Here is a 13,692-nt window from a genome sequence, read left to right on the forward strand (position 1 = left end):
AAACTCATTCATCACAACTGGCCCATTATTAGTACTCACACGGAACATGTGCACTCCGGAATTCCTTCCGTCTGCAACACTCAAGGCAACGTTGCCCTGGCTGTCGTGCAGTTCCCTACAGCTTCCAGAGTGCATGCTGCTAAAAGCAGCGTAATTGAAATTAAACGATCTAGACAGCATGCTCTGAATAAAGAGGGACAAGAAAATTCCACAGCTTTAACACAGAGATTAGTGCAGCATGCAGTAACAGGATAAATTGCAAGAGACAACATTTTCCCCCAAAGATTTGAGGCATCATGCAAAAAGAAATAGCATGCAAAACACAAAACATATACTTAGAACCAACCAACTGACATTAATGTTAATCTGAATACACACCCGTTTTTTCAGTACAGCTTCCTAAAAACATTTAGCAAATATGCAAGCAAAGGTAACCCAACTTTGGACCTTGGGTTAAATTTTGGAAACAATTTTTATTATTTCAATGCAATAATTTTGACTTACAATATTGCTGGCCAAAAAATGTAAATTGACTGCTGGAAGTCCTTCTGGCTGATGACCCAAGAGTGATATTGTCAAAAGCTTGGGAGAAACTTCAATATTTCTCTACATGGTTTCTCTACACAAATGGTGCCTGGCCTTTTGAGTATTTCCAGCACGTTTTCTTTTCATACTTGGAAGAAATTTGCTAAGCCATTACTTGAGGTGGTAGTTCAAAAGGGAAGCAAAAGTAGTTTGAAATGTGTGGGGCTTTTGGGGAATACAAAATTTAAAAGTGAAACCATCTAGGATTACACATTAGGTGTACTTCCAACAAATGATGAAGCAATGCAAGTTGAAAATGATTGCAATGAAATGAAAGAGGTATTTAAAAGAGATAGTTCCAATTAGTTACATTCAATATTTTCTGCAGGCGTTACTTGATGGTGAGCAATTGCTAGTTAAACATGCAAGGATCTCAACATTGCTGGTAGCCAAGGAGCCGCTGTTTCTAAATATTAAGCGTATTTACTTCAAATGAGCATGTTTACATCTGGTTAGAGGGATGAATATGAAAACTATGCAACTATGTGGCTTAACAATAGATTTTATCCTGTACATATCTTCCACATTTAAAAGAAAAGCAAGGTGATTTTCGAACTTCATAAGAAGAACTCGGAGCAGAAGTAGGCCATCTGGTCCTCGAGCCTGCTCCGCTGTTCAATAAGATCATGGCTGATCTCTTTGTGGACTCAGCTCCACTTATCCACCCGCCCACCATAACCCTTAATTCATTTACTGTTCAAAAATTTATCTATCCTTGTCTTAAAAACTTTCAATGCGATAGCCTCAACTGCTTCACTGGGCTGGGAATTCCACAGATTCACACCTTTGTGTGAAGAAGTTCCTCCGGCATGGTAGCACAGTGGTTAGCACTGTTGCTTCACAACTCCAGGGACCTCAGTCCGATTCCCAGCTTGGGTCACTGACTGTGTGAAGTTTGCACATTCTCCTCGTGTTTGTGTGGGTTTCCTCCGGGTGCTCCGGTTTCCTCCCACAGTCCAAAGACGTGCGGGGTAGGTTGATTGGCCGTGCTAAAAATTGTCCTTAGTGTCCTGAGATGCACAGGTTAGAGGGATTAGTGGATAAAGTATGTAGGGATATGGGGGTAGGGCCTGGGTGGGATTGTGGTCAGTGCAGACTCAATGGGCCAAATGGCCTCTTTCTGTACTGTACGGTTTCTATCATTTCTCCTCAACTCAGTCCTAAATCTACTTCCTCTTATTTTGAGGCCATGCTTCCTAGTTCCAGTTTCACCTGCCAGTGGAAACAAACTTCCCTGCTTTATCTAATCTATTCCCTTCATAATCTTATATCTTTCTATAAGATCGCCCCTCATTCTTCTGAATTCCAATGAGTATAGCCCCAGTCAACTCAGTCTCTCCCCTTAAGCCAACCCTCTTAACTCCGGAATCAACCTCGTGAACCTCCTCCGCACCCCCTCCAGTGCCAGTACATCCTTTCTCAAATAAGGAGACCAAAACTATACACAGTATTCCAGGTGTGGCCTCACCAGCACCTTATACAGCTGCAAAATAACCTTGCTGTTTTTAAACTCCATCCCTCTAGCAATAAAGGACAAAATTCTATTTGCCTTCTTATGTGCTGCACTGGCAAACCAACTCCGAGATTCTTGCACAAGGACACCCAGGTTCCTCTGCACAGCAGCATGTTGCAATTTTTTATCATTTAAGTAACAACCCATTTTGCTGTTATTCCGACCAAAATGGATGACCTCACATTTACTAACATTGTATTTCATCTGCCGGACGCTTGCCCACTCACTTAGACTATCTACATCCCTTTGCGGACTTTCAGCATCTTCTGCACACTTTGCTCTGCCACTCATCTTAGTGTCATCTGCAAATTTTGACACACTACACTTGGTCCCTGTCTCCAAATCATCTATATAAATTGTAAACAATTGCGGTCCCAATGCTGATCCTTGAGCCACACCACTAGTCACTGATCACCAAACAGAAAAACACCCATTTACCCCGTCTTTGCTTTCTGTTAGTTAGGTGGCCCTCTATCCACACTAATACATTACCCGTAACACTGTGCACCTTTATCTTATGTAGCAGTCTTTGGTGTGGCACCTTGTCAAATGCCTTCCTTTATGTACCTTCGGATACTGTTCTCCCAAATATCCGAACAAATTGTGTTTCACAGAACAGGGAAGGTTAAGAACTGTTAGTAGTACTTGCAGTTAACAGCAAGATGATTTGTTCATGAAATATTTTGAATAAAGATTTGAAGTAAAAGGCTGTAATCAATGATACACTGAAATTGCTGTACAACTTTCTCTAACCTATTCAAATAATACAAATTATTTTTGAATAATTCATAATCCTTAAAAAGAGCATTTAACCATGTATTATATTGCTGAAAAGGAGCTATGTTGCTGAAGCTTTTTATCTTGCACTCATGAGGACAGATGCTCATCTTTTTTTTCCCCAGAGGACAGATGCTTGCATAGGAACATATGTAGCTTCTAGCAAGCATAAAATTAACTTACATTGTGAGCCTGAATGATAATCTTAAATTGGCTATTAGTGTAATTCTTAGCACAGTCAGGATTGTTCAGCAAGTGCTGTCCAACCACAGAATCATGCGTGACGTTAGACGTTACATTCTTAGTTTTGCTGATGTGGGTTGGTTGAGTAGGATTAGTACTCTGCCTATTACGAACAACAAAAGGGACGTGCTGTTTGATATAATCTGTCACTTGGTGGAATATATGACCTACATACTTGACATTGCATTGGCACTGAAATTCATCTACGTGGTAGGCAGTACGCCTTTTGGGAATGACAGTGGATCCTATTACTAGAAAATACCCACTCGTGTTGTTACTACATAGTAGCAGCATGAAATGGTTAGCTTCATCTCAAGTTTTGAGATACTTTACCCTTTCAGGGTAATTTGTGCATGTGCATGATACACAGTAAGCAATGATCTGACTGGGGTAGCCATTATCCCTCAAGGCATTTTGATGTATACTATTTCAATGTCAGGCTTGCACGACAGGTTAGGCCTTACTTAGAATACTGCCAAAAAGGCCAATCTTATAGTGCATGAAGCTTTAGGAATCCCTTGTATACATGTATGTTGATTAATGAAGACGGGCTTGCAGTAAATAGAACCCATTAGTAGATTGCTTAACCTAATGTGAGGAAAGGGAACTTGTTAGACTGCTCTATTTCAAAGGTGAATTTGGGTTGAGGGTGAAATAATGCAGTAGATGAATTTCAGTGCTGGTGCAATGCCAAACAACTAAGCCGTATATCCCAATTGGCACATCAAAAAGCATGCCCCTTTGGCTGTTCACAACATGCAGAGTAACTGAGTGCTTAACCAGTCCATGCACTTAATGTCCAACATTAGATTTAATTCTTTGTTTGGCCAGCACTTGCTGAACACTCCCGACTGTGCCAAGAACTACATTTACAACCAATTTTAGATCAATCAGGCTCACAATGTGGCTCACTTATATTTATAGACAAGAATCTGTCCTTTGTAAACATCAAGAACATATGCAGGCACTGAATCCTTTTTTGAATTAAATAAAGTATGAAGGACAGTAACTCCCTGGTGTATTCTCCATGGCAATGTCTTGATCAATTAGAACCAATATGCCAACAAATCAGCACCCTCCTCTCATGCAGTATAAAATATTGCTCCTTTTAAAATTTGACATTCTTGCATCTGTCCTGATGAGTGCAAGTCAAAAAAGCTTTGACAACTTGCCTCCTTTGTTAGCAACACAAGTTCTGTACTACCAAGCAACTATATATCTATTCCACTAAAGGCATGTGTTTTCTGTTATATAACTGTCAAATCTGAAAGTGACACACTTGTTGAAGTATGTTGCTAGAAATGGCTATGATAACAATTCCAAAAACAATCCAAAAGATGCACACATGTCCAAATAATACATAAAAGCTGCTTCAAAAACAGACCTGCGGCATTTATAAACTCCTAGGTTCATTCTGGATCTAGCATTAAAAGCAACCATGAAATCCTCAGACCTGCCAACTCAAAATGTGAATATAGTATACTTGTATATGAAAAGGAATACAGGTATTACAAAGCAGATTTCACTATGTTTTGCATTCAGTATTGTGGGTAACAGAGAACTTGTAAGCTTGAAAATTTGAATGAGAAAAGCGTGGCAATTGAAAAATAATCACTATGAACAAGACATTCAATTAGGGTTCTGGAAATGAGGTGGTGTTTTTATCTCTGGTTTTCTTTAGGAGCTATATTTTAATTTATTCCACTGGTGGAAATGGGGCAGTCAACAAGCACTCTTGTAAAAGCAACATTCTTAAAAGTGCAATTACTTTAATATCTGATGAAACTAGAAACAGTACAATAACTTGCATTTAAATAGTGCCTTTAATGCACTGAAATGTCCCCAAGGGGCATCAAAGGCGTCTCAACAGAAAACATTTGACATGGAGCCACGTAAAGTGTTCGGACAGATCGCCAAATGCTTGAGGTAATTTTGAAAGGGATCTAAAAGGAGGAGAGAGGGGGACAGAAAGTCGGAGAATTCCAGAGCTCCAGCCTCAGAAGTTGAAAGCCTGGGTGGCAGCGTGATTAAAATCAGAGATACTCAAGAGACTAAAACTGGAGGAGCCGAGGAGGATTTGGAAACCGGAATGGGAACTTTAAAACCAAACTTATGTCAGTGAGCAGAGAGGGACGTTGAGTAGATGCGAATTAGGACACAGGTAGCGGAATTTTGAATGAGTTTAATTTGAGAGTGTAAGATAGGAATCAAGCCAGAAGTGCACTGAAATAGCAAACTTTTGTTAATAATGGTTTCAACAGTAAATGACTTGGAGATGGGTGATTTCAGGTGACGCTATTGGTCTCAAGTGAGGGCACAGATGTGCGGCTGAAATCTCATCCCACGGTCAAATACAACACCAAGGTTACAAATAGTCTGGTTCAGTCTTAGACAGGGAGAGGGATGAAGTCAGTGGCTAAGGATTGGAATTTGTGGCGGGTTCCAAGGCAATGAAGTTTGTTTTCAAATTATAGTTTAATGAAATTTCTGCTCATTCAGTATTGCATGTCAGATAAGCAATCTGATAATTAGAAGACAAGGGAGGTGCTGGTGAGGTAAAACAGGGTATACACGTGGAACCTGATGCTGTATTTTCAAATGGTGTTGCTGAGGGGTTGCATGTAGATGAGAAATAGGATATACATAACCTTAGGATATACCAGTGGTAAATGTGGGAGTGGGAAGAGAAGGCATTGCAGGTGATCCTTTGGATTTGATCGGTAAAAATGAAACCTGGCACAGGCAATCCCAAGATGTGATGTGGGTATGCCGGCGTTGGACTGGCGTAAACACAGTAAAAAGTCTGACAACACCAGGTTTTAGTCCAACCTATTTATTTGATACTATACTCGCAAGCTTTCGGGTTAGCCCCTTCGTCAGGTGAATCATTCACCTGACGAAGGGGCTAACCCGAAAGCTTGCGAGTATAGTATCAAATAAATAGGTTGGACTAAAACCTGGTGTTGTCAGACAATCCCAAGATGAACAGAGAAGCACAGGGAAACCATGCCTAAGATTTCAGGCAAGTCATGAATGATGAAGAAGAGTAGCTTACTCTGGTCACAGTCATGTAGGATATCACTTGTGACTTCAAAAAAAGCTCTTTCAGTACCAGGGCAGGAGGTATAAGAGCTGAGTTTAAGACTGTCAGCAGTACAGAAGAGAAGCCATTCCAGGATTTTCCTGAAATAATGAGTGGTTTTGGCAGAAGACAGCAGGATTCAACAGCATTCTAATGAAAGGTCACTGACCTGGAAAGGTTAACTTCTGTCTATCCACTGATACCGGAGTTGAGGGGATTGAGCTATGAGGAGAGGCTGAATAAACTAGGCTTGTACTCGTTAGAGTTTAGAAGAATGAGGGGAGATCTCATTGAGACGTATAAGATGATGAATGGGATGGATAGGATAGAGGTGGAGAGACTCTTCCCGCTCAAAAAAGACAACAGGACTAGGGGGCACAGCCTCAAGATAAAGGGGAGGCGGTTTAGAACGGAGTTGAGGAGGAACTTCTTCACTCAAAGGGTGGTGAATCTCTGGAATTCTCTGCCCATTGAAGTGGTGGAGGCTGCCTCGCTAAATATTTTTAAGAAGCGGGTTGATGGGTTCTTGATAAGAGAGGGGATTAAGGGTTATGGGGAGAGGGCGGGAAAGTGGAACTGAGCCACAACAGATCAGCCATGATCTTATTGAATGGCGGGGCAGGCTCGAAGGGCTAGATGGCCTACTCCTGCTCCTATTTCTTATGTTCTTATGTTCTTATACTGCCAGTCCAACATGTGCTGATTCTACTTCTGATTGCCATCATTAGGAACACAAATGCTGTCAAAGTGCTCCAAAAGTGGTCAGGTGACAAATAGCTGGATGAGCTTTCTGTCATACATGTTCAAGTCTGTGTCCCATGGGCATAAGGGAGTAAAAGATGAGGGCAGTGGCAGGGGAATGGCCAGGGTGAGTGTGCAACTATTTTAATGGACACGAGGGCATCACAAAGTAGAGGTGAGTACATGGTTAAGCAAATCAGTAGTTTGACTTGACAGTTAGTACTTTGGCAGCACGGTGGCAAGGTTAGCACTGCTGGGACCTGGGTTCGATTCCCGGTTTGGGTGACTGTTTGTGTTGAATCTGCACATTCTCTCCATGTCTGCATGGGTTTCCTCCCACAGTCTGAAAGAAGTGCTGATTAGGTACATTGGCCGTGCTAAATTCTCCCTCAGTGTACCTGAACAGGCACCGGAGTGTGGCAACAAGGGGATTTTCACATAATCTCATTGCAGTGTTAATGTCAGCCTACTTGTGACACTAATAAATAAACTTTAAACTGAACTGGGAGAGTTTCTCCCCCTCCAGGGATGGCCACAGAAGGATAGATATGGCAGATAAAAAATGTGGGTAGACAGCAATAGCCATACATGATCATAGATAGCTTTACCTGTGACTAACATTATGGAAGTACTGAGCCTAGCTGAGATGGCAAGGTCAATGGGATAGCCATGAATTTGTGTCAGGGAGGGGGGCAATGAACTCCAATCAGACAGATTATAATGAGTTGAGGTGGAGGTTGAAATCAGTGAGGATAAGAAGTTGACTCAGTGCAGTCTGGGGATGGAAGAAGTGAAGCCATCTTACTAAGAAAATTGGCGTGGTACTTGAGTTAGTGATACAAAATGAGGATTTTAAATGTCAGGCAAGATAGGTGGAACAAGGTGAGATGCTCAAAAGTAGATGATGTTGGAGTAGACTGGGACAGACAAGGTGTGATTTGGTTAAAAAAAAGAGGTACACCACCAGCTCTGACGAAGAGTCATCCAAATTTGAAACATTAGCCCTGTTCTTTCTCCAGATGCTGTCAGACCTGCTGAGATTTTCCAGCATTTTGTATCTCTGGCACAGCAGCACCATGGTGGTTTGAGTGGAACAAGTGGTACTTATTGCTGTACAGCAACATTGATACTCATCTCATTCTTGCTCACATAATTGATCAAAAAGACTAAAAGATAATTACAGAAAAAAAACTTCAAATAGCTTGTCCATTTTAAAGTGAATGCTGCAATTTTAAGCTGCCTCAGAGAACTTTTCAAACATTCAACTATTAAAAATGCACTTGTACTAAACCTACACCAAATCTATATGCCTTGAACAACGAGCAGAAGTTTGTCCCAGTTAACATTCAATTAGAAAAGACAGAAAGGTGAACAATATACAATAATAATTAGTTTATGACAGTGCAGAGAGATTGAAATTAACCCTGTAAATGATTCAATAGCATTAACTTTCAACATTTTGGTACTGATAATAGTCTTATTACTGATTCTTGTCATCTAACATGAAGGTTGGACTATCGTAATTAAAGAGAGAGTACCTACCTTTTCTAACTTTTTGGCTTCAATGTGACGTAACACCTGCTCCCTCCAATCAGATGGCACCTTATTGGTCCCCTGTGCATCCAGAAGTGAATGCTCAGATTTCACCCTCACATTGGGTCTTTTAGTTGGACTAGTCCGTGAGTAATTAAAATCACTGACAGACATTGTTCTCTCTGGAACTTCAGTTACATGCGGTCGTGCACTATGTGGCCTAGATGCAGTTGGACAATCAACGCTATAAGTCCTTGCAGATAGAGGTCTTTGCGAGCCTTGAACCACCTGAGGCCCTCTTCCAAGTGTATGTAAATCCCTGTAAGTCATATAGTCGGCCTCAGATACTGGGACTCGCCGACAGTGATGGGCTTCAGGAAGAGTAACAGAGGAAGTGGACGAAACACTACTCTGTCTCTGCAAGGTGGACCTCTGACTGGCCTGAACCAATCTCTCACCTGGAGGGCCTCCCCACATTTCTACTGATCGAGGCCCAATCCTTTGTGGCATGTTGTAAGGTATGTTGGATTGGGAATTATTACGATTAGAGAAGTTCATATTTGCAGTATGTTTAACATAATTGGCATTGTCAAGTGTCTCTGACCTCTGAAGGTGATGGGATCCTATATTACCTTGTTCTGTTTGAAACGCCTGCCTCTGTGGCCACACATTCTCTTTGGTTATCCCACTGCTGCTGTATTGGACATTGTACTGAGGTACTGAAGGCATCTGTGCCACAGGTATAGCTCCTCTCTTTAAACTGATGCCTTGAGGGTTGAAGTTTTGGTCGAATGTGTACACTGCCTTTTTGCATGATACAAGATCTGACGATGACGACGCAGAATTTCCAGCAAACGGCTGTAATGACTGGTCACTCAGCAGACTGGCACTCTTGCTGCGGATTATATTTTGTCCTGGTCCAGCTATAGGTGGCACTCTTACCATTAAACCTTGCTCATGTGGTCCATTGTCATTGATATCATAAAGTTTTAACCCCCCTGTTTCAATGTGTGTTATACTGTGAGATTTAACAACCGGTCCTTGAGAACACTCTCGATGTGGAGACAGCTCTTCATTGCTCCGAGAGATAGCAGCATCAACACTTGAAAATGGACCAGATGAATTCTGTTGTCCTGCTTCAGCGTGGAATTGAAATTGTTTAACATCCTCTGGCCGTCCATTGATTTGGTTTTGAGACAAATCATTCAGGACTTCATTCCCATTCTTTAAATGCTCGGTTACTTCCGTTGCACTACCTTTCAACATATTATCTGATGATTGTTCAAAGGCGTTCACCCCTCCATCTATGCTACTTTTATTTTTAGTTACCGCATCTAATCTCTGAACCGTGTCCTCTGCAGCAAGTTCATTTTTATTCGCACCAATCCGGAGTAATTTCTGGTATTGCTGTGTATTACTATTCAGATCAATCTCTCTTCCCAGGAGAGCTAGCTTCTCCTCAACATTGAATTCAAATTCAGACAATTTAATGGCTTCTTTGTTCCCTGTAGGAGAATCAATCTCATGGGTTTTCACATTGCCTTGAATTGGCGTGCTCGATCTTGTTCCATTTTGTAGCAGTGGAGATGTTTCACGAAGGCCAGCTCGATTGCTCCTGCAAATAATGTTAACACCAACTTGAAAACAATAATAGCTGCAAAAATGAAAACAACCAGTTTCTATGCCCAGAAGCTCTCTCACACATGGGATGTCACACTCCACCATGACAATCAACAATTAAAAAAGGGACAAACTATATAACATCCTTCAATTGTAAAGTGGAGATGAGGGTGTAATGGTAATGGTAAAGGTACTGGACTAGTGACCCAGGGGTCCAGGGTAATGACCTGGGGACATGGGTTCAAATTCAATCATGGCAGCTGATAAAATTTAAAATCAAGAAGTGAGCCTTGAATATGAAGCTAGTCTCACAGAAACCCTACAGTGCAAAAGGAGGCCATTCGGCCCATTGAGTCTGCACTGACAATAGTCCCACCCAGACACTATCCCATCACCCCACATATTTACCCTGCTAATCTCCCTGACATTATGGGGCAATTTAACATGACCAATCCACCTAACCTGCACATCTTTGGACTGTCAGAGGAGACCAGAGCACTCAGAGGAGAACCACGCAGACACGAGGAGAAGGTGCAAACTCCACACAGACAGTCTTGGCAATGGTGCCTGTGATACACGAAGCTCTGGACCCACAGCAATCCTCCACAATGACACTGAAGCAAGAAGATCCATTTGAAAGATGTACTCCCCCCTCCCCAATGCTGTTATAGGGTGGCTGGCCACCCCCGTTTCGAACCTCAGATGCAGTCCCTGGCACCGTGCAGGTGAATCCTTATTTCTGTACATTGCGTTGTTACAGATGTGTTCTGGACTGGCGGTTTTCCCGCTGGTGTTGTGAAGAGCTGTGGTGGGGGAGATGAGCGGGACGCAAATCAGTTTGCTGTCAGCCTGCGGCAGTTTTTCTAATCCACCATGGTGGCAAGCACCAGAAGATCCCGCGGAGGATTCAAGCCGGCGTAAAACTGACTTTTGGACTCTTGCCAAGTTCTACCCCCCACTTCAGCCCAGGCCAGCCATTAAAACTGCTTGCGGGAGCACGGGAAAATTCCGTCCGACAGATTTAAAATAAATCATGAAAGTGGCAAATGGGCATTAAATGATTGGTTAGCATACCCATCTGTGGGAGGGAGGGGGTAATTTAAAAGAAACGTGCACAATTTCCTCACTAATTCATACAAAATGGAAACCCATTTAAAAATGGGTCAGTCATGAATATGCCATCCAATCTTCCTTTCACTGTGCCCATAGGCAGAGGGTAATTTCTCAAAAAGGGACAATGGCTTTTACCTTTTAAAAAGCGGGATAGCAGTTTTCGCATCTTTATCAGGGGTCGACTGCAAGGTTTCCTGGCTGCTTTCCGTGTTGAAGGAAACAGTGTCCGATATCCTGGATGGCGATGAACAATTGCTGTTGTTCTGATTACTGTTTGGAATTATCTCCTCAAATAAGGAATCTGCATCATCTGTTTTTGACAGAAGAGAAAGTCTTTAAATGCAACTGGATAAGTTACACACAAACACACTCAATGATGGTTCTCCTAATCTACTGAAACACCTCGCCTAAGCCTCATGCGTGGACAAACAGGGTGAGGTGCAAAAAAAAAACAGAACCATAAAACAGTGTAAGGCACCACTTTTAGGGAAGATGGTTTCATATATAAAGATGATGTCATGCTGATCTCAAACTACAAGGTCAAGCAAACACGTGATCGCAGTGGTAAGATTCTATTCAAAATCACTTGCATGATCCTAAATATGTAAAGTACTTTAAGCTATGCATAAACTGCTGGGTCCCACTGCCTAAACTCACTGATGAGAGGCTGATGTTCGCAGTTCCACGGTTGCGATTTTCTAGAAAAACAGTGGGCAAACTTGGCTACTTAATGAAATGAGACTTCAGCGTGGCATTGTTTACTTATTTCTGAGGCGAAAAGTAAAATGTTTCACTGTATTTTAGTATCTTTCCGTGGCTCAAATCTTGCGGTTGCAATGACAGTGAAACCTTCAGCCATTGCCATCATTACAATACTGAAACTGATAGCCATTTGCTGACAGACTGTTTCTGCTGGTTGGGGAATCTAAAACATGGGGTGCAGTCTTAGGTTAAGAAGCCAATCATGGAGGACTGCAGCAAGGTGAATTTACTGTACTGCAAATATTTGGAATTCTTTACGCAGGGGCTATGGAAGCTCCACTATCAAATAATTTGAAGCTGGGGACAGACAGATATTTGGTGCCTCAGGGAATCAAGGGGTATGGGCTGCAGCAGGAAGGTCAAGATGCAGCCCAAGATGACTGGGATGAATAGCGGATTCGGCTTCTGATCTTATTTCTTCTGAGTGTGGGAGAGGAGGAGTAAGTGACCAGTTTAAAACTGTGAACAGATACAGTGGCCAGGTGGATTAAAGAACTATATCAGCCTGTAGCTACAGAGTGGAGCAACAGCACTCTGAGGAAATCAAAGTGTGATGTCACAGGGAAAAGCCAAGTGATTGATTAATTTTTTTTGTAGTTTTCCTTGCCTTATTATTTTGTTTGACGGGTGTGGGTTTCACTGGCTAGGCCAGCATTTATTGCCATCCCCAATTGCTCGAGGTAGGAGTGGCGTGCTGCCTTCTTGAACTGCGGTGGGTCCATGCTGTGTAGTTAGACACACAATGCTAATGGGGAGGGAGCTCCAGGATTTTGACCCAGCAGTGAAGGAATGGCGATATATTTCAAAATCAGAATGGCATGCAACTTGAAGGAGAACTTGCTGGTGGTGGTGTTCCCATTAATCAGCTGCCCTTGTCCTGCTTTGGTAGAGATCACTGGATTGAAAGGTGTTACCGAAGGAGTCTTGTTGAGCTTCTGCAGTGCATCGTGTACATGGTACAGACTGCTGCCACTGTGTGTCAGAGGTGAAGGGAGTGAATATTTATTGTGGTGCATGGGGTCCCAATCAAGTGGGCTGCTTTGTCCTGGATGCTCACAGAATCTTTACAGTGCAGGAGGCTATTTGGTCCACTGAGTCTGCACCAACTTTGAAAGGGCATTTTACCTAGCCCCACTCTTCTATCTTATTTACATAACTTTGCAATTCATTCTTTTCAGACAGAAATCCAATTCTTGTGTGTTAGAGCTGCATTCACCCAGGGAAGTGGAGCGTATTCCAGCACACTCCTGACTTGCCCCTTGTAGAAGGTGCACAGGCTTTGAGGAGTCAGGAAACAAGTTACTCTCTGCAGAATTCCCAGCCTCTGATATTCTCTTTTAACCACAATACTTATATGGCTAGACTGGTTCAGATTCTGGTCAATGGTAACCCCCAGGGTGATGATAGTGGGGATGAGTGATGGGAATGTCATTGAATGAAATGTGGAGATGGTTGGATTCCTTCTTCTTGGAGATGGCATTACCTGACACTTGTGTGGTGTCAGTGTTACTTGCTACATATCAGTCCAAGCCTGAATATTGTCTGGGGCTTTCTGGATAACAATTCTATGGTTGTAATAGCGATGTTAGTATAGTGGTAGAGGTTTTCAATTATAAGAAAAAAAAATCAATGGAGACTGGGTCATTAAATTTATTCACAGTTGTGTTAGATAGATTTTAGATGAAAGAAGAATGTCAAGGGTTATTGGGGGCAGGAAGAAAAG

At 42.2% G+C, this 13,692-nt stretch overlaps 1 protein-coding gene across 2 annotated transcripts in view; it reads right to left on the reverse strand.

The window, feature by feature from the left end:
- The window catches only part of erbin (erbb2 interacting protein), a 242,877-nt gene that overhangs the window by 19,988 nt on the left and 209,197 nt on the right, over positions 1-13,692 (reverse strand). The window contains exons 19-21 of one of the 2 annotated variants that reach the window (XM_080189379.1): positions 11,343-11,517; positions 8,484-10,089; positions 40-183 (exon numbers count right to left, since the gene is read on the reverse strand). In XM_080189379.1, the coding sequence (XP_080045505.1) occupies positions 40-183; positions 8,484-10,089; positions 11,343-11,517 (1,925 nt within the window). The remainder of the gene's footprint in view (positions 1-39; positions 184-8,483; positions 10,090-11,342; positions 11,518-13,692) is intronic. The other variant, XM_080189380.1, reaches the window with a different exon arrangement.

The sequence above is a fragment of the Carcharhinus amblyrhynchos genome, chromosome 5 (assembly GCF_965287045.1).
Source record: "Carcharhinus amblyrhynchos chromosome 5, sCarAmb.v2.hapA, whole genome shotgun sequence".
Classification (NCBI taxonomy): domain Eukaryota; kingdom Metazoa; phylum Chordata; class Chondrichthyes; order Carcharhiniformes; family Carcharhinidae; genus Carcharhinus; species Carcharhinus amblyrhynchos.